The 19719-nt window shown below is 47.6% G+C and overlaps 1 protein-coding gene across 1 annotated transcript in view; it reads left to right on the plus strand.

The window, feature by feature from the left end:
- The window catches only part of SYT9 (synaptotagmin 9), a 1761445-nt gene that overhangs the window by 629266 nt on the left and 1112460 nt on the right, over positions 1–19719 (plus strand). Inside the window, exon 3 of the mRNA XM_075325638.1 lies at positions 18870–19416. Coding sequence (XP_075181753.1) covers positions 18870–19416 — 547 coding nt within the window. The remainder of the gene's footprint in view (positions 1–18869; positions 19417–19719) is intronic.

Below are 19719 nucleotides of genomic sequence, written 5' to 3' on the forward strand. Positions count from 1 at the left end.
TCTCAGACTAGGGAGGTCCATGGTTATTTGGCTCTCCGCAGCCTAAAAATAGCAGACCACAGCCGCCCCAGAAGTGGCGCATCCATTAGATGCCCCAATCCTGGTGCTTCGCCCCAGCTCATCCCGTGCCCTGGTGCGGTGGCAAACGGGGTAATATATGGGGTTAATACCAGATGTGTAATGTCACCTGGCATCAAGCCTTGGGGTTTGTGAGGTCAGGCGTCTATGAGATCAATGTCCCAGTCATTGAAGAACAGAATGTTCCCCTTTGGCTGGGAGAGCAATTCAGTGACCTGAGCTAACATCAATAGGTCAGCCCAGGTCACTGCATGGCATGACAAGTGCTGCTGTCAACGAGATACATTACCTGCGGTGACGATTTCCTGCACTGCTGATAGCAGAGCTGTCACTAACTTCAATGATCGCCACCTTCACAGCCAAGTATCGCGGGAGCCAGTGATGTCACTGCTAGTCACAGTCTTGGGTCAGAAGCGAGAGGAGGAGATGTGACAAGCGGCGGCCATGGAGGACAGTGACAGCGCTGAGGTCGGGAGGGCGGGACTTCATCACCGCAGGTAAGCCGAGCAGGGCCATGTGTGCCGAGTGTGAGGTGGGTGGAGCTAAGCGGGGTAATGTGTGTGGAGTGCCAGGTGGGTGGAGTCAAGCAGGGTAATGTGTGCAGAGTGTCAGGTGGGTGGAGCCAAGCGGAATAATGTGTGAGGAGTGCCAGGTGGGTGGAGCCAAGCGGGGTAACGTGTGCAGAGTGCCAGGTAGGTGGAGCTAAGCGAGGTAATGTGTGCGGAGTGCCAGGAGGGTGGAGCCAAGCGGGGTAATGTGTGCAGAGTGCCAGGTGGCTGGAGCCAAGCGGGGTAATGTGTGCGGAGTGCCAGGTGAGTGGAGCCAAGCGGGGTAATGTGTGCAGAGTGCCAGGTGGGTGAAGCCAAGCGTTGTAATGTGTGCGGAGTGCCAGGTGGGTGGAGCCAAGTGGGGTAATGTGTGCAGAGTATTAGGTGGGTGGAGCTAAGCGGGTAATGTGTGCAGAGTGCCAGGTGGGTTGAGCTAAGCGGGGTAATGTGTGCGGAGTGCAAGGTGGGTGGAGCCTAGCGGGGCCATGTGTGCAGGTGGCAGAGTGTGAAGTGGGTGGAGCCTAGCGGGGCCATGTGTGTGGGTGGCAGAGTGCAAAGTGGGTGGAGCCTAGCGGGGCCATGTGGTGCTGAGGACGTCAGTGCCGGGAACTGCATGGCTGGGGACAGGTGAGTGTGAGTGTGTGTGTGTGTACATGCCGCGTGCAGGAGGGGGCGGAGCCCAGCGGGTAAATTGATGTTTTAAATTTCTGGAACTGGATGCTGGATTATCTTCCTCTCCTCACCGTTCTGGCTGATACTCTAATCTCCTGAAAGGGTGAGTGTGACGGGGTGTACATCAGAGCAAAGAGAGACAACAGACCGAGGATGATCCAACAGGTTTACTAACAGGAATACAGGAACAGCACACGACAAGTCCAAATAAAAGAGATTCGGGGGCACCTCCCGATAATCCAAAGTGCCAGATCACGACGAAATAGTCCTCTTCAGAGTCCCAGAAATCCCACACAATCCACTGGACGGCGAGATCTGTCCGCAGAATCAGATCTCGCTCCCTTCCTCTTCAAAACTCAGCTCCCAACTGCATTTAGAAACAGGAGTGAATTGTCTGAGCTCGTGGGCCCGCCCCTCAAGGGTAGGGGTCTATACAATGGTTGGGCCCACTAGAAGATTCTAGAAGGTTGGCTCCGAGATGTCTACAGGTGTTATCCACTGCTTACGAAACAATGAGAAGTTCCCCTGGCTGTGTGGACAAGAGATAATTGCATTATGGGCCCAGAGACACAGGAGATGGGGGGGAAGGTATGGTTACTTACATCCCAAGACATAGTATTACAGCAAATACAGTGAGAAGGTAAAATACATCATGACAATTCCTTCCCCTCCCAACTTGTGTACGTACTAGGGACCTCTACAGGTCGCTGGTTAAGTACACGCAGGCATGGCTGACAGGACTCAAGGCTCCTCTTGCCTGGACAGTCCATCTGCATTTTGGTGTTGGCTGCCCCTTCTATATTGTATGGTAAAGTTATAGGGCTGCAGAGCCAGGCTCCATCGCAGTAATCGTCCATTGTCCCCAGAGACTCTGTTCAGCCAGGTGAGGGGATTGTGATCAGTAACCACAGTGAATTCCCGTCCATACAGATATGGCCGTAGTTTCTTAAGGGCCCACACTACAGCCAGACATTCTTTTTCAACAGTTGCATAGGCCACTTCTCAGTCCAGCAGTTTCCTGCTGAGGTAGGCAATGGGGTGTTTGTCCCCAGCTGCATTCACCTGGCTGAGGACAGCTCCCAGTCCATAAGCAGAGGCGTCCGTTTGCACAATAAATCTCCGCTTGTAGTCTGGAGCAGCCAGGACAGGATCGCAGACCAGAGCGTCCTTCAGCCGGTTAAAAGCCTCATCACAGGCTGGAGTCCAGATCACCAGCCGGGGCATTGTTTTCTTGGTCAGGTCGGTAAGAGGCTTGGCCACAGTACTGAAATGAGAAACAAATTTTCGGTAATAACTGGCAGTGCCCAGAAAAGCCATAACTTGTTTCTTAGTTTGGGGTACAGGCCAGTCTCTAATAGCCTGGATTTTGGCAGGCTCAGGACGGAGCTTCCCTCCTCCCACTCTATGCCCTAGGTAGTGGACGTCCCCCATCCCCAATTGGCATTTATCGGGTCGAATAGTTAGGCCGGCTGCAAGAATCAGGTCCAAAATAATGGCTACTTGATTCAGATATTCCTCCCATGTGTGGCTGAAGACGGCGATATCATCCAAGTAGGCACAAGCAAAGTCACCACATCCCCGGAGGATCTGATCCACCATTCTCTGGAAAGTGGCCGGGGCATTTTTCATTCCAAAAGGCAGGCTTAGAAATTCATACAGACCAAAGGGGGTTATAAAAGCGGACCGTTCTTTCCCTTCATCTGTTAGAGGGATCTGCCAGTATCCCTTACTGAGATCCAAGGTAGGGACATATCGGGACCCAGCCAGTCGGTCTAGAAGTTCGTCAATACGAGGCATTGGGTAAGGATCGCTGACGGTATGGTCGTTTAGTCGCCGATAGTCCACACAAAATCGAGTACTCCTATCCTTCTTGGGTACTAACACCACAGGGGAGGCCCAAGGGCTATGGGAGGCCTGGATTACCCCAAGCTGTAACATCTCCTCCAGTTCGTGCTGCATGGTGTTTTGAACTGATTCAGGTACCCGGTAAGGAGCCAGTAGTATGGGACGGATGCCCTGAGTGTCCACATGATGTTGGGTGACGGTGGTTCGACCTGGTTGGGATGAGAAAGCAGCCCGTCTCTGTTGAAGCACTTCCAGCATTTGGATTTTCTGTAAGGAGTCCAGGTAATCTCCCAGGGGAACCTGTTCCACAGTGGATGGGGCTCTCGCTGCTTCCACGAGATCAGGTAGAGAGTCCTCATCCTCTTGACCATCTTCTGAAGCCAACCGACAGCTTGCTATCATTGGAATGTTCCGGTCATGGTACTCCTTAATCATATTCACATGGACAGTCTTTTGCCTTAGCCCCTGATCATCTAAAGCAAGAAGGTAATTGGTATCATTCAGTTTTCTGAGAACCCGGAAGGGACCCTCCCATGTGGTCTGCAGTTTATTCTGCCGATGGGGAACAATCATTAAGACTTGTTGTCCTTCTACAAACTCCCGATAGCGTGCTTTACGGTCATACCATGTCTTCTGTCTGGTTTGAGCCATACGCAAATGACTCTGGGCAAAACTAGCAAGTTGGGCCAGGGTTTCTCGCAGCTTTAGGACATAAGGGACAACAGGGGTTCCTGTATCTTCAACTTGCCCCTCCCAGTATTCCTTGAGCAGGGTTAAGGGTCCTCGGACCTTTCTTCCATAGAGTAGATCAAAGGGGGAGAACCCAGTGGACTCCTGGGGAACTTCCCGATAGGCAAACAAGAGATGGGGTAGGTACTTCTCCCAGTCTGAATCTCGGTCCGTGAAGGCCCTCAGCATATTCTTCAGAGTGCCGTTGAATCGTTCACAAAGTCCATTTGTTTGGGGATGATACGGGGTCGTTCGGATCGCTCGTACTCCACAGGTGCGCCACAGACACTGGACCAACTCTGACATAAACTGGGAGCCTTGGTCCGACAAGATCTCACTGGGGAATCCTACTCTGGTAAAAATAATAACCAAGGCCTCGGCCACCTTGGCTGCAGAGATACTTGACAAGGCCACGCCTTCTGGATATCGGGTGGCATAGTCCACAACAGTGAGAATGTACTGCTTTCCAGATTTACTTGGTTTACATAGTTACTTAGGTTGAAAAAAGACCTAGGTCCTAGGTTTAGCCAGAGGTCCAATGATATCAACAGCTACTCTTTGAAAGAGTTCTTCTATTATAGGGAGCGGTTGCAGAGGTGCCTTTGGGTGATCTCCGGGTCCCCCTCTACGCTGACATATGTCACAAGTTCGGCAGAAATGCGCCACTGCTTGGGAAATCCCCGGCCAATAAAAAGTTTGAGTCAATCGTCTCTCGGTGCGAGTTTTGCCTTGATGGCCAGCCGTAGGAATGTCATGAGCCAGGTGTAATAGGGGAATTCTGTACTTCTGAGGAACAATCAGCTGTTTGCTATAAGTCCAGGGCTTATCTAGGGAGTCGGCATTGGCAACCCGATACAGAAGTCCATTTTCTCTGATAATTCTTTCTCTGTTCTCCCCTAGCTGCCCTATTTCAGCTCAGGCTCTAAAACTAGCAAGGGTGGGGTCAGTCTCTACTTCTTGTCTAAACTGAACTTTATCCCAAGTAACATTCATATTATCCCCACAAGAAGAATCACTCACCGGCTGTAATGGCAGTTCTGGTGGCCTCGTCTCCATGGATGGGTTGCACACGTCCACATGGGCTGCTCTCTTGGCTTGACTTCTGGTTACCGCACCGACAAAGTGGCAATGAAGATTCCCCACATCATTTCCTAGAAGAATGTCTGCTGGGAGGCCGCTCATCACACCGACCACACATTGTTTTGCCCCAAAGCCATAATCCAGGGTCACACTCGCTCTTGGAATATATCTCTGGGTACCTCCTGCCAGTTCAATGGCAATTCCTGGTCCCTTTTGAATTGCTTGTGGTTGAATTACTTGGGGATCGGCTATGGTGAGGAAAGCCCCAGTGTCACGGAAGCCAACAACTTTTTAGCCATCCAGCATGACCTCCTGTAGATGTTTGTCCTGAAGATCAGAAGAACAGGTGGCTGGAGCTCGCACCCCATAGACTCCGGGTAGGGGAGCCAGGATATCTGAGTCACTTGGCAAGTCATCAGGCACAGAATCCAGCTCTTCTCCTGGTGAAGGTGTCTGTAGATAATGAACAGGCAAAGGCGGTCTGTAGCTGTTCTGTCTCCGAACACCAGGACATTGGAATTCATTGTGCCCAGGCTGCCCACACCCATAACATCTGCGCTCCGGGATTCTTCCTCCACGTCGTATTCCCAAAGGTGGAGCATGAGTAATGCGAGGCACAGTCACACGAATGTCCCCATGAGTTGACGGTCTAGGGTGATGGTGAACATTGGGGCCAGAAGGACCAGGGGCCGCCAGCGTTGGGGGGTTGGTGGTTTTTTTCTCACTGGGTAGTAGTTTTTTCCACTGAGGCTTGATGGTGAGAGCCTCATCAGCTAGAGCTGCAGCTTCCTCCACAGTGGCTGGTCTCCTTTCACGCACCCATTCCCGGATCTCAGCGGGGCACTTGAAGTAAAACTGCTCTTTTAGGAGGACCTGGAGGACAGTCTCCAAGGTTAAGGCCTCCTCTGCCTCCAGCCAACGATGCCACAGATGTTTGAGTTTGTGGGCATACATCTTGAAGGACACTTCCTCATCACATGCTAAAGTACGGAACTGAGTCCTGTAAGTGTCTGGCGTTACAGCATAATGTTCTAGAATAGTCTGTTTAATATCCGCATACTCACAGTTCCACCGAGGGTCCATAGCTCTATAGGCTGCAGCAGCTCCACCCTCTAAGAGCCCAACCAGATGCCGGACGCGCTCCCTTTCTGGGACTTCCATTAATCGACACTGATGCTCAAAGTCTTGGAAGAAGCCCTCAATGTCACCAGCAGCCTCATTAAACTGCTTGAAGTCTTTGCGGGACACCCTGGGAAGTTCCCTCATGATGGGTGCTGGGGTTACAGTCTGTCTGGAACCTCTCGCGGCTTCCACAGCGAGCTGCTTATCCAGCAGTGCTATCTCCTCCATCCTGCGCTCCTTCTCTTTAACTCTACGCATGACCTCTATCTTATATTCTATGGTGGTCTCCTCTCCCAGCAAGGCCATGTCCTCCTCGTACCACACAACCCATTGACTTTTTTGGGTATTTACCTCCGGCTCCCGTCTTTGCTCCCCTTGCTGTGGAAATTGTTCCTCGGTGCCATCTTGCAGGCAAGCATTTTCCAATGCCTCAATTAGTTGCTCCTTAGAGAGTCCTTTGTAGCCGACACCTAATTCACGGGCCTTTGTTTGTAGGCTCACCACAGTCCAGTTCCTGTATCCTGAGGCTCTGGTTTCAGACGTTGATTGGCCGTTGTCCTCCATTTCTTCTGCTCTGATCCCGCTGCTGCCACCAGTTTGTGACGGGGTGTACATCAGAGCAAAGAGAGACAACAGGCCGAGGATGATCCAACAGGTTTACCAACAGGAATACAGGAACAGCACACGACAAGTCCAAATAAAACAGATTCGGGGGCACCTCCCGATAATCCAAAGTGCCAGATCACGACGAAATAGTCCTCTTCAGAGTCCCAGAAATCCCACACAATCCACTGGACGGCGAGATCTGTCCGCAGAATCAGATCTCGCTCCTTTCCTCTTCAAAACTCGGCTCCCAACTGCATTTAGAAACAGGAGTGAATTGTCTGAGCTCGTGGGCCCGTCCCTCAAGGGTAGGGGTCTATGCAATGGTTGGGCCCACTAGAAGATTCTAGAAGGTTGGCTCCGAGATGTCTACAGGTTTGTGTAGTTGGCGTTATCCACTGCTTACGAAACAATGAGAAGTTCCCCTGGCTGTGTGGACAAGAGATAATTGCATTATGGGCCCAGAGACACAGGAGATGGGGGGGAAGGTATGGTTACTTACATCCCAAGACATAGTATTACAGCAAATACAGTGAGAAGGTAAAATACATCATGACAGTGAGCTCTTTTTTTCTTCCTCTTGTCTTAATGTTTGGTTATCTATGAACTCATACCGATGTGAGGCATCATACTGACACATCTGTTTTACCATATAGTGAGAGTAGTATATAAAAGTCCCAAACCGATTGTTTAATTGCATGTTTTTTGCACTTGGAATCCCCCCCCCCCCATTTTCCTGTAACATAATGGTAAAACTAATGGTTTTATTCAAAAGCATATCTTGTCCCACAAAAAAAATAAGCCTTCATATGTCAATATTGATGGAGAAATAAAAAAAGTTATAACTCTTGGAAGAAGGGGAGGAAAAAAATGAAAATGAAAAAAAGAAAAAAAATCGTTGTGGTAATGGGATTAAGAGTGTTTTCATAACTGGAATTAGAGTGTCTCCTGTACATCTGTTGTTGACTTTACTGCCATGTCTCCTAGTCGAATAGCTATGCCAAATTTCTGGGTCCACAGTCATTCTTTTCAGGTGACCCCACTCCCTCTTCCCCTGTGCTATGTGCTAGTCAATCCCCTGTCAAGGGTGCAGGCTCAGATGCCTTCCACCCTGATACTGTCTTTGCACATTCACCAACACCATCACAAACTACGTACACTTTTTTATCCCAATATGGCATCTAAAGGCCGCTTTACACGCAACGACATCGGTAACGCGATATCGTTGGGGTCACGGAATTCCTGACACACATCCGCTCTCGTTAGCGACGTCGTTGCGTGTGACACGTACGAGCGACCGCTAATGAGCGATAATACTCACTTTATCGTTGATCGTTGACACGCTGTCCAGTTCCCAAATATCGTTGCTTTTTCAGGACGCAGGTTGTTTGTCGTTCCTGCAGCAGCACACATCGCTACGTGTGACATCGCAGTAACGAGGACCCTCACCGTATCTTCGGCTGCTGGCAATGAGGAAGGAAGGAGGTGGGCGGGATGTTACGTCCCGCTCATCTAAGCCCCCTCCGCTTCTATTGGGCGGCCGCTTAGTGACGTCGCTGGGTCGCCGAACGAACTGCCCCCTTAGAATGGAGGCGGTTCGCCAGTCACAGTGACGTCGTTAGGCAGGGAAGTAGTGTGACGGGTCCGAGCGATGTTGTGCGACACGGGCAGCGATTTGCCCGTGACGCACAACCGATGGGGGCGGGTACGCACGCTAGCGATATCGGTAACGATATCGCAGCGTGTAAAGCGGCCTTAACTGTCTCTACCCCAGGTCATGGAACGCAGGCATTAATACGCAGCCATCCACCCACAGTCCAAAACACTAAACAGCCAAATTTCCACACTGCTTGCTGTGCAAATGTTAGCATTTAGCCTTGTGGACAGTAAAGGCAGCAGCCATCTCTCTGTACCTGATTCCCAGCCCTCACTATTTCTCCTGGTGTGCCATTCCCACCTTGCACAACCTTGTGTTCCATAAAATCACCTGTGCCTCATAGTAATATTGAATAGTCCTTGCACTGCTTGCATATTCTTTGTGAGATTGAGATTCAAAAATTAAGAGAGTACTTAAAATTGAATAAAATATGGCATCAGAGTCTATCCTCTACGTCGGTTGCTGGTTGCATTGTCATGCATCCTGGTCATTTTGTCTAGTCATTGAACTAACTGCAGATCCTTGGACTGTTTGAAAGTCAAGAATTAGGAGTGTTTTCAAAATTGATTCAAAACTGGAATCTGAGTTTCTCTTGTCTGTCTGTTGATGGCTGTATTGCCATCCTCCTGCCCATTTTGGCTAGGACTCGCATTATCTGCATCTTCTTTAGCGATTTTAGAGTCTAGAATTAAGAGTGTTCAACATTGATCCAAAATGTCCCGCTCATCTCCGCCCCTCCACTTTGGTTGGGCGGCCGCTTAGTGACGTCGCTGTGACGCTGAACGAACCGCCCCCTTACAACAAACCGCCCCCCGTCAAGTGCTGCACACATCACATCCGTGCAGCCGGCTGCATTCTGAGCCCATCTGCTCCCTTCTCCCTCCTCCCTCACAGCACAGTGCGTCTCTTGCTTGCAGCATTCTGCGAGGAGGGAGCAGGGAGGAGGGAGGAGGGAGGGGGAGCAGGGAGCAGATGGGCTGTGACAGCGGTGAAACACCGCTCACAGCTCAGAGTCTGGAAGAATGCAGCCGGCTGCACGGATGTGACGTGTGCAGAACTTGATGGGGACATCACTGGACGGGGAACAGCGTCTGCAATAGCGCCTCTCACAGGCACTATTGCCAACACAAGGTATTTGAGAGAAACATTGTTTCTCAATATGATATCGAACTAGACAATAAAAAATATGGGTGAACCACCCCTTTAATGTACTCACATCAACAGAAAAAGGTCAGATCTGCCATTCAGTGTGTATCTGAGAACTCTGGGATGTCCTTGACTTTCGTCTTGCAAAACTCCACAATCTGAGCTCTCAGGTCCCATACTCTTTTAAGCACCTTTCCAAGGCTGAGCCATCTCACAGCTGTATGGTAGCCTATGTCACTATGTTCACTTTCATGCTCCTCCAACAGTGCAACAAATTATCTCAACAACATGGCTGATTTTTAGCACCGACTTGCACAGTGCTTCCTAATGAATAATGCAATGCAAAAATATAAATTTCTATTCTGTGTCTATTTCATTCACTTTATCTTGCATCCGCTTCAAAAGTCCGACATACATTGTAACGCTTAATAATTTGTTCCATTTTAGTCCCAGTTTGTCCATGGATGCATTTACTTTGGTGAACAAATCACTCCCTGTCGTGGTACCTTTCATTGATCGCATAGCTGCCAGCTCTTCAATCATCTCAAAGTATTTTGTTATTCCACGTACAAAGATAAGTAACTGGGCTGTTCACGGACATCACAATTCTCATCCAGAGCCAGGGAAAAAAAAATAAAATTATCCACTTTGTTTTACAGCTGAAGCTCCAAATTCCCTGCGATTTCTTCGACCCGTCTTGTGACAGTTCGCCTGCAGAGGGGCACATTTGCAAACGCTTCTTTTTTCTCAGGACAAATTAGCGCTGCAGAGTCCACCAAACATTCTTTGACAAACTCCCCATCAGAGAATGACTTACTGTTTTTTGCAATTTTTTGGGATATTACAAAGCTTGTCTTGACAGCTGCATCCCTAGAAGAGTGGAGCCTTGTAAAAAATCCTTGCTGCCTTTGCAGTTTTGCTAGCAAATCTGCAGATGCCCGTGACTGCTCTGTCTCCATCAAGTTTTTGTATTTCTCTGCGTGTTTAGTCTCGTAATGGCGATTCAAATTGTAATCTTTAAACACAGCTATCTTCTTTCCACAAACTAAGCACACAGCTTTACCTTTGGCTTCAGTAAATTAATATTTAGAAGTCCATTCCTTGTTAAAAACTCAGCATTCTCCATCAATCCTTTTTTTAACGTAAAGGCTGCTTTACAGGCTACAACATCGCTAGCAGATGCTAGCGATGTCGAGCGCGATAGCACCTGCCCCCATCGCACGGCCGATATGTGGTGATTGCTACCATAGCGAACATTATCGCTACGGCAGCGTCACATGCACATACCTGCTCTGCGACGTCGCTGTGACCGGTGAACCGCCTCCTTTCTAAGGGAGCAGTTCGTTCAGCATCACAGCGACATCACAGCAGCGTCACTGAACCGCCGCCCAATAGAAAAAGAGGGGAGGAGATGAGCGGCCGGAACATGCCGCCCACCTCCTTCCTTCCTCCTTTTACGGTGGACGCAGGTAAGGAGATGTTTGTTGTTCCAGCGGCGTCACACATAGCGATGTGTGCTGCCACAGGAACGACAAACAACATCGTTACTGCAGCAGCAATGATAATTGGGAATAGGGGGGCATGTCACCGATGAGCGATTTTGAACATTTTTGCGACGATTCAAAATCGCTCATACTGTAGGTGTGACACACAACGACATCGCTAAAGCGGCCGAATGTGTGTCACAAATTCCGTGACCCCAACGAGATCACTTTAGCTTTAGCGATCTCGTAGCGTGTAAAGCCACCTTAAGGATTATTGTAAATTTAAAATTCTTGTATTGTTATCCTGCCTATGTGATTAATACAACTCTGATAAATTGTACTGGCGCTCAGATCATGTGCCATATCACTAAATAAATAAATACATTGATTATTTAGTTTGTAATTTAACTTTTTACTTTATTTACCTGTCATATTATGATCAGCGGAATATGTGGGGCATAAATTAAAAATATTTCTGCCACTAATGTCTAAAATCACACTGCCGTCCTGTCGCAGCTAGGATGAGAAATCATGTGTAGGTGATGAATACCAGATGAATATCCTAATTAAAGTACTTGGTGATAGGGCAGATTGATATCCTCATTTGCAGCCTTTGATCTGTGTGTGATAAGCTCCCAGGAAAGTTCCAATCTAAGTTCAGCAAACAAGGTTGTTGCTGGTATAGGAGCTCCTCATTACATTCACTGCTTCCCGCGCACACCAGTGGCCGTGATAGGTTGTAGTCAGACCTGTACCCACGCTGAAGAAGGAAAAAAAAAACGCTCCCCCTGGTGTTGCCATGACTTTCATGTTCATGCTCTATACATGGGTAGTGTATTTTTGATGAATAACTAGGTGATGATCATTCATTGTATAATCCTTGCTGTGTCACCAGCAGGTCTCATTATCTGACCTTGATGAGGTATACCTAATAGGATATTTGAGGCATTATTGCTATCCCTGCCATGACTTTCATGTTTATGCTCTATACATGGGTAGTGTATTTCTGATGAATAACTAGGTGATGATCATTCACTGTACAATCCTTGCCTTGTCACCATCAGGTCTCATTGTCTGACTCTGATGAGGTATACCTAACAGGATACTTGGGACATTATTGCTACCCCTTTAGGGCCTCTTATCTATAGCCCTATTCTTATGATCACTCAGATCTTACTACTATGAGATGTACTGTGTATACATGATGAATTCTTGATCTGTATATATTGAAATATTGGGGTTCACGCACTGTCATCATTCACCTGTCACACATTGAAAGCATGCGCTGTGTAATCATTATTGAGAGATACACATGAGTCAGACATATATATTTTTTATCCTTGATCACATGCTGACCTTTCCATGTATTCATGTTGGCAAATTTCCAATCATTCCAGAGGGAACGTGTCCTCACCTGTGCTATTCTGCACAATTTTAATTGATTTTATTATGTCTTTGTAGTGTGTGTTTTTGGACTTAATAAATTTATAATTATATGAACCAGTCACTGATTAATTTATATGATTGGGTTGTGCGCCGGTTTTGCATGAGCTTTTCCTTGTTTCCTCTGTACCCACGCTGAGTGACAGCTTTCTGACTGAAACCAATCACAGCCGCCGGTGAGCAGGTCTCTGTCATACAGTAAAATAAATAAATTATTTTAAAAAATGGCATGCGGTCTCCCCCAATTTTGATATCTGTGATGTCCTGGACTAGTCAGGTCGTCCCAGGTAGTCCCATGCACACACACCCCCTCCCTAAAAAGGTGACAGCAGCCAAACTTCAAAACCTTGTCACCACCCTCCAGGTTTGATGTCCACACCAGGGGGGCGGAGCCAGGTGGTTGGCTCTGCCAACCAAGGAGTTCACAGGCCTGGAGGCGGGAAAGACAGTAGTCAAGTAGATTAGTCTTGACGGTGGACCCAGTACTCAGACCCAGTACGAAGCCCAGAAACCACTAGGCTAAATCGAATCAACTGATTGAGGACTGGACAATAGGACCTTTCCCACACAATACCCAAGTGAAGACAACAGCCCAACCATTAGGGTAAAGCCACCGCCAAGGCATAGAGACCCAAGGGGCCAGCGTCTGCGGGCAAACAGGGCTCTCCCAACACCCAGCAAGCCGGGGAGTGGACTACCGTTGCTTAGGCATAGGCATCATAGCATTCTCACAAAGAGGTACAGGAGAAAGGCGGAAACCACCAACCTGTTAAGGGAGAAGCTGCAGCTGGCTGCGGGCACCGTTCATCATCCCGTTTGGTTTACCAGAGACTCCAGTGCGTTGTATCATAGTGAGTACACCAGTGCCTTCGGGCCGCACACCGCGCCACACTGCATCAGCACCCAGCACGCACCCACTTCCCCGCCTCAGCACCTCCCTCGGGCCCCCAGGACCATCACTCCCCTACCCATGGAGGGGTTAACACCAAGCTGTGCAACACCGTCCCCGGGAGGCCTAGTCAACTGCAGCGGTGGTGTCCATCCATTCACCACAACCCGTGAGTGGCGTCACGAACTTACATCCCTTACAAAGCACCGTGGCCCCGGCCGTGGAACTCCCCACCGAAGTCCCTGCGTGTAGCGCCAACCCCCTTGCAGAGCGACGTGACCCCCTGGTCCGTGAGGAGCTAGAGCCACTCACTGTACGAGCACGGATCCGAGCGGCTCGGCAGCTGGCCGAACCTGCGGGGCGGTGCATATCCAGCCAAGATAAAGCCTCACAGCTGAGGGTTGGTACTCTCAGGCTGGGGAGACCCACATTTTTGAGAGCCCCCTAGCTTACAAATATCAGCCAGCAGCTTCCCAGAATTGCTGCATCCATTAGATGTGATAGTCCAGGAACTTTACCCACCTCATCCTGAATAACCTGGTGTAGTGGCAATCGGGGTAATAAGGAGTTAATGGAAGCCCATAGCTGCCACTAAGACCTAGATTAATCATTGCAGGCATCTCTGAGACAGCTCTCATCATTCATCTGTAAGTGAAAGTAAATAAATACAAACACCAAAAAATCCTTTTGTCAGTGTTCCAGGGTTTCCAGGTTGCTTCTGAATGATCTTGCCCTTTGTTAAAATGGAGTTTCTGTTCTGTGTCTCCTACTTCCGGTTCATCTGCTTAAAAACCCGCCCATAAGCTTAGTCTAGTTGCTTGAGTATACTGATTCCTGTCTGCTCCTGCTCAGCTGCTCTCGTTACCTGGTTGCCTTTCCGAATTCTTGTGAATTACCCACGGCTTCTTTGTAAGGCTGGTCTCAGGTTAACTCCTGGCAGTATTGTTTCTACCAGCGGCTCGGACGTCTCAAATGTATGTAAGCGATACTTACCGGTTAGATACATTGTGACTGTCTTTCCGGAACTTTACCCGTATTTACTCTTTCTGCTAAGAATGGTGTTTGGACTTATTGAACTTGGCCAGGATCATTTGATACATTATTCGTGTGGATCAAAACCAGGAACTTATCACCCGGTCACACCGGTGTGAGGACTTGTACCACAAACTTTGTTCATTCGGATCTACGTTACCTGGACTACTTATTTAGTGGACTATATTTTTAAGGACTGTGCTCAGCGGTATACACCGTGCTTGTTTGTTTCTGTGTGCTATATACTGGGTACATATTGTTGGCTTTGTATTATAGAAATTCCTTGCACCAAGAACCCATCTCTGCTCTTCATTGCCCTAATCGATCAGAATCTTCAAGTTCATACAATAGTATTACACCTTTATTTGGAATAAAATACAAAAAACTCCCTCTTTCACTACCCTGTTAACCCCAGTAACACCCAAGTCCACGGTAATCCACACGAGGTCCCATGATGGTCCTGGTTTTGCTACATCCAAGCCTGGAAAGACCAAAAGCATGTCCGATCTCTCCAGTCTCCAGGAAACACTGAGAAGAAGGACCCGGCTGGCAGCAGTGACGTCACTCAGTTTATAAGTGGTCATACCCGAGTTCCCACGGTATGACCTCTGGTGACCTGAAGCACTCTAGCCTAAAGTGCATGACCGTGTCCCGCACCCTGCCAGTACTTTAACAATGACAGTGCCGGCAGGGAGGTGTGGGCTGACCCGCACTCCCCGAATGGCATTGTCAGTGTTATAGTGAGGGGTCTGTCTCGCTCTCCGTCAGCACTTCAACACTGACAATGCTGTCTGGGGAAAGTGGTGATCACAGCCTGCCATCAGCTGTGAGCCGATATGTGTCGGCAGCTCCTCTGGCAGAGCACACAGCTCTGCCAGAGGAGCTGCCGAGGACCTACAGAAGGTCACTACATGCTATGGTGAGTGGTCATCACAGACTGCCATCAGCTGTGAGCCGGTGTGTCTTGGTAGCTTCTCCTGGCAGAGAACACAACTCTGCCAGGAGGAGCTGCCAAAGACCTAAGTCAGTCAGTACATGCTGCGGCAAGTGGTGATCACAGCCTGCCATCTGCTGTAAGCCGATCTGTGTCGGCAGCTCCTCCTGTCAGAGCACACAGCTCTGACAGGAGGAGCTACCAAGGTCAGTACATGCTGCGGCGAGCAGTGATCACAGACTGCCATCTGCGGTGAGCTGGTGTGTCTTATCAGCTATTCCTGGCAGAGCACACAGCTGCACATACATGCTGCAGTGAGCGGTTACCTGGTCCCCGCAGTACGACATGTGTAGTGGCAGTGACGTCACAGGGGGCGTTCTTTCTGAGTGACATACCAGCAGATTGCACAGCTCACTTCACTTGTGGCCTGAACCTCACAGCGGGCAATCCTGTTCTATGCAAAAAAGGAGGGGAGCCAGCACTGCTTATGAGTGGCATGCAACAATGAGAAAATAAAAAGTGTAATATTCACAAATTCATTCCTACTGTAACAATTCAATGAGATTTTTTGCAAATAAAATTGATCAATGATTTGAGCCCCCCTGCCCCGTCATGGCAGATCTCTATAGGGGGGTCCCTACACTATATTTATAATTTATATACATACCATAATGTCTCGTGTAATGCGCAGGATCATATAAGAACACCACCTACCTGAGAAATGTCAGAACCGCCCCCATGCTGCAAGGACTGACAACTGCGTGTAAAAGGGCAGCTCAGGTGCCAGTGTGTGTGGCAGAACCACACACACCAGCACAATGTCAGAACTGGCCCCCACAGTGCCAGACCAGCAAACATGGATGAACAGCCTCAGTAAGGTGGTGCTTAAGTAATAATGCCTATGGAACAGGGGGCGGTGGCTGTATGTGAACAGGCACCAACATAAATTTTGATGGCAACAGGAGGAATTTGCAAACCACACTGGGCGTGCATGGCAAGGTGGCGGTCAACCACCGACCAGCTAAACGCAAAAAAAGAGGGGAGCCAGCACTGCTTAAAAGTGGCATGCAACAATGAGAAAGTAAAAAGTGTAATATTCACAGATTCATACCTACTGTAACAATTCAATGAGATTTTTGCAAATAATTGATCAATGATTTGAGCCCCCACCCAGTGGTTGACCGCCACATTGCCGTGCACGGCCAGTGTGGTTTGTAAATTCCTTCTGTTGCCATCAAAATTTATGTTGGTGCCTGTTCACATACAGCCACCGCCCTGTTCCATAGGCATTATTACTTAAGCACCACCTGCCTGGGGCTGTTCCGCCGAACCATGTTTGCTGGTATAAATATAGTGTAGGGACCCCCCTATAGAGATTTGCCGTGAGGGGGCAGGGGGCTCAAATCATTCAATTGTTACAGAAGGAATGAATTTGTGAATATTACACTTTTTATTTTCTCATTGTTGCATGCCACTCATAAGCAGTGCTGGCTCCCCTCCTTTTTTGTGAATCCTGTTCTATGTCACTTGCTGTAAGCGCCAGATGTAGCAGAGCTGAATCGCTGTGGGACCTCTGTGGATTACGTTGGACCTGCAGGTGTGTTTGGGGGGTTAATAAAGTGGTGAAAGACGGTCCTTTTTGTATTTTATTCCAAATAAACTATTTTTTGGTGTTCGTGTTTATTTAGTTTCACTTACAGATTAATGATGAGAGGTGTCTCAGAGATGTCTGCCATGATTAATCTAGGAATTAAGGCCCCATTACACGCAACAACATCGCCAACGAGATATCGCTGGGGTCACAGAATTCGTGACGCACATCCGGCCTCGTTAGCGACATTGTTGCGTGTGACACTTACGAACAACCGCTAACGATCCCAAATACTCACAAAATGGTTGATTGTTGACACGTTGTTCATTTTCAAAATATCGTTGCTCGTTTGGGACGCAGGTTGTTCGTCATTCCTGAGGCAGCACACATTGCTATGTGTGACACCCCGGGAATGACGAACAACAGCGTTCCTGCGTCCTCCGGCAACGAGGTGGGAGTGACGTTCATGCGGCTGCTCTCCGCCCCTCTGCTTCTATTGGTGGCCTGCTGTGTGACGTCACTGTCACAACGCACCAACCGCCCCCTTAAAAAAGAGGTTGTTTGCCGGCCACAGCAACGTTGTTAGGAAGGTAAGTTCGTGTGACGCGTACCTGCGATATTGTTCGCCATGGCCAGCGATTTGCCCATGATGCACGAATGACGGGGGCATGTGCTATCACTAGCGATGTCGCTGTGTGTAAAGCAGCCTTTAGTGGTAGCTATGGGCTGCCATTAACGCCTTATCCCAAATGCCCTGGTGTGGTGGCAATTGGGGTAATAACCTGGGTAAAGTTTGGGACTGTCACATCTAATGGATGTGGCAACTCCGGGCGGCTGCTTGCTGATATTTTTGGGCTGGGGAGCTCCCAAAAACGTGGGTGGGTCTCCGCAGCCTGAGAATACCAACCCTCAGCTGTGAGGCTTTATCTTGGCTGGGTATCAAAATTGGGGGGGACCGCACGCCATTTTTTTTAAATTATTTATTTATTTTACTCTACGATGTAGACCCACCTACCTGCAGCTGCAATTGTTTGCAGTCAGAGAGCTGTCACTCAGCTTGGGGGCGGATCTGACTGCAACCAATCACAGGAAAAGCAGTGAATATGTAATAAGGCTAATGAATGGGTGCAGTGAATATGTGATGAGGCGAATGAGCAGGTAGGGAAGAAGAATAAGAGGCTGCAGGAGCAGTGTGACAGCCGTACCATGCTGTGATGGGTGAGTATGAACCCGAGAGAGACAAACACAGAGAGACAGAGAATAAGTGGCATAATACTGGGACATCTTTATTCCCAGAAACCATATGTGAGTCAGAAATGCATGCATATATTCTTTAGGCTCTCCCCATTCACTTTCATTATTTTATCCTTTTCCTTAGGCTCCCAGACCTCTTTGTTGGGTCTAGCAGAAAATTACTTGCATTTCCCATTGACTTGCATTGTACTCTCTATTCGTAACGAATACACGAATATTACAAAGTACTCATTACTACTATAGCGATTACAAAAATTACAATACTCGCTCATCTCTAGTTCTGACTTTTGTATATATTAATTTTGTTAATTAGCTGACTCCCTAATACTAACTCAGAAACATTTTATTTAACAAGGACATCGTTATTAATTACAGATAGATATTATTATAATATTCTCTTGTTATCATACTGAGATTATTGTTTAACAATTGTGGGGTTAATTTTACACCCTTTAATTTTAATATATTGCAAGCATATACAATCTATTTTATAATACACAATTGGTGGGCATTAGGCATATGGGTCATGGAATGTGCATGAAGTATAAAGCAAACACCAGATCGCCCTGTGCAGAGTGGCACTTTCATCACAAAGCTGAACTTTGCTATGGAACACATTTCTGATACAAGCAAATGCATGAATACATACATCATTTAAATAATAATATAAAAGAGGTTGAATACAAACTTTGGTCTTTTTTATCGATTCTTGAACTTTGACTAATTAATGACACAAGTTTTTCTACTTTCTTTTACTTTAAGACATAACTCCATCAGAAGACAGTTGCACCTTTCAAATCCTGATTTCAACATACAACAGTTTCAGAGACAAGAACAGCTAACTGGAATTGGTCGTATTAAACCAGAACTGTATAAACAAAGATCTGTGGAGACGGATGGTTGTCAGAGAAACAATAGCGAATCTTGTGGGAAACTTAATTTTATCCTTAAATATGACTGTGAATTGGAAAAGCTTATAGTAAAGATTCATAAGGCAGTTGGTTTGCCAGCAAAGGATTTCTCTGGAACATCAGATCCATATGTGAAAATGTATTTGCTTCCAGATCGAAAAACAAAGCACCAAACTAAAGTCCACCGGAAGACATTAAATCCAGTGTTTGATGAAGTGTTTTTATTTCCTATCCCCTATAATGATTTGCCCACAAGAAAACTACACTTTTCTATTTATGATTTTGACCGTTTTTCAAGGCATGATGTCATTGGACAGATCATAGTGGACAATTTTTTAGATTTGGCAGATTTTCCCAGGGAATGTAACATCTGGAGGGAAATTGAACATGTCACCAATGTAAGTAATAAAGTCCTAAAATGGTACAGCAATTTTTGTCACTCTCACAACAAGTGTAGACCCTTTTATATTGTATCTTTGAAATGAAATAAGTGGAAACTTCTGTCTTTGTTTACAAAGTTTATTGTGGTAACATAAAATGTATAATTTCTATCTAGTGTATCTATGTATAGTTTTGAAACTTCTGGGCCAAAAAAAAAAATGAAATAGATAAATGAAGTGTTGGAGTCAGGAGGCTCCCAAACACTTTAGACTATTAGCCTATCCTGCTGACATCAGCCAATTTAGCTGACTTTTGTCTAA

This window comes from Anomaloglossus baeobatrachus, chromosome 10 (genome assembly GCF_048569485.1).
Source record: "Anomaloglossus baeobatrachus isolate aAnoBae1 chromosome 10, aAnoBae1.hap1, whole genome shotgun sequence".
Lineage (NCBI taxonomy): Eukaryota > Metazoa > Chordata > Amphibia > Anura > Aromobatidae > Anomaloglossus > Anomaloglossus baeobatrachus.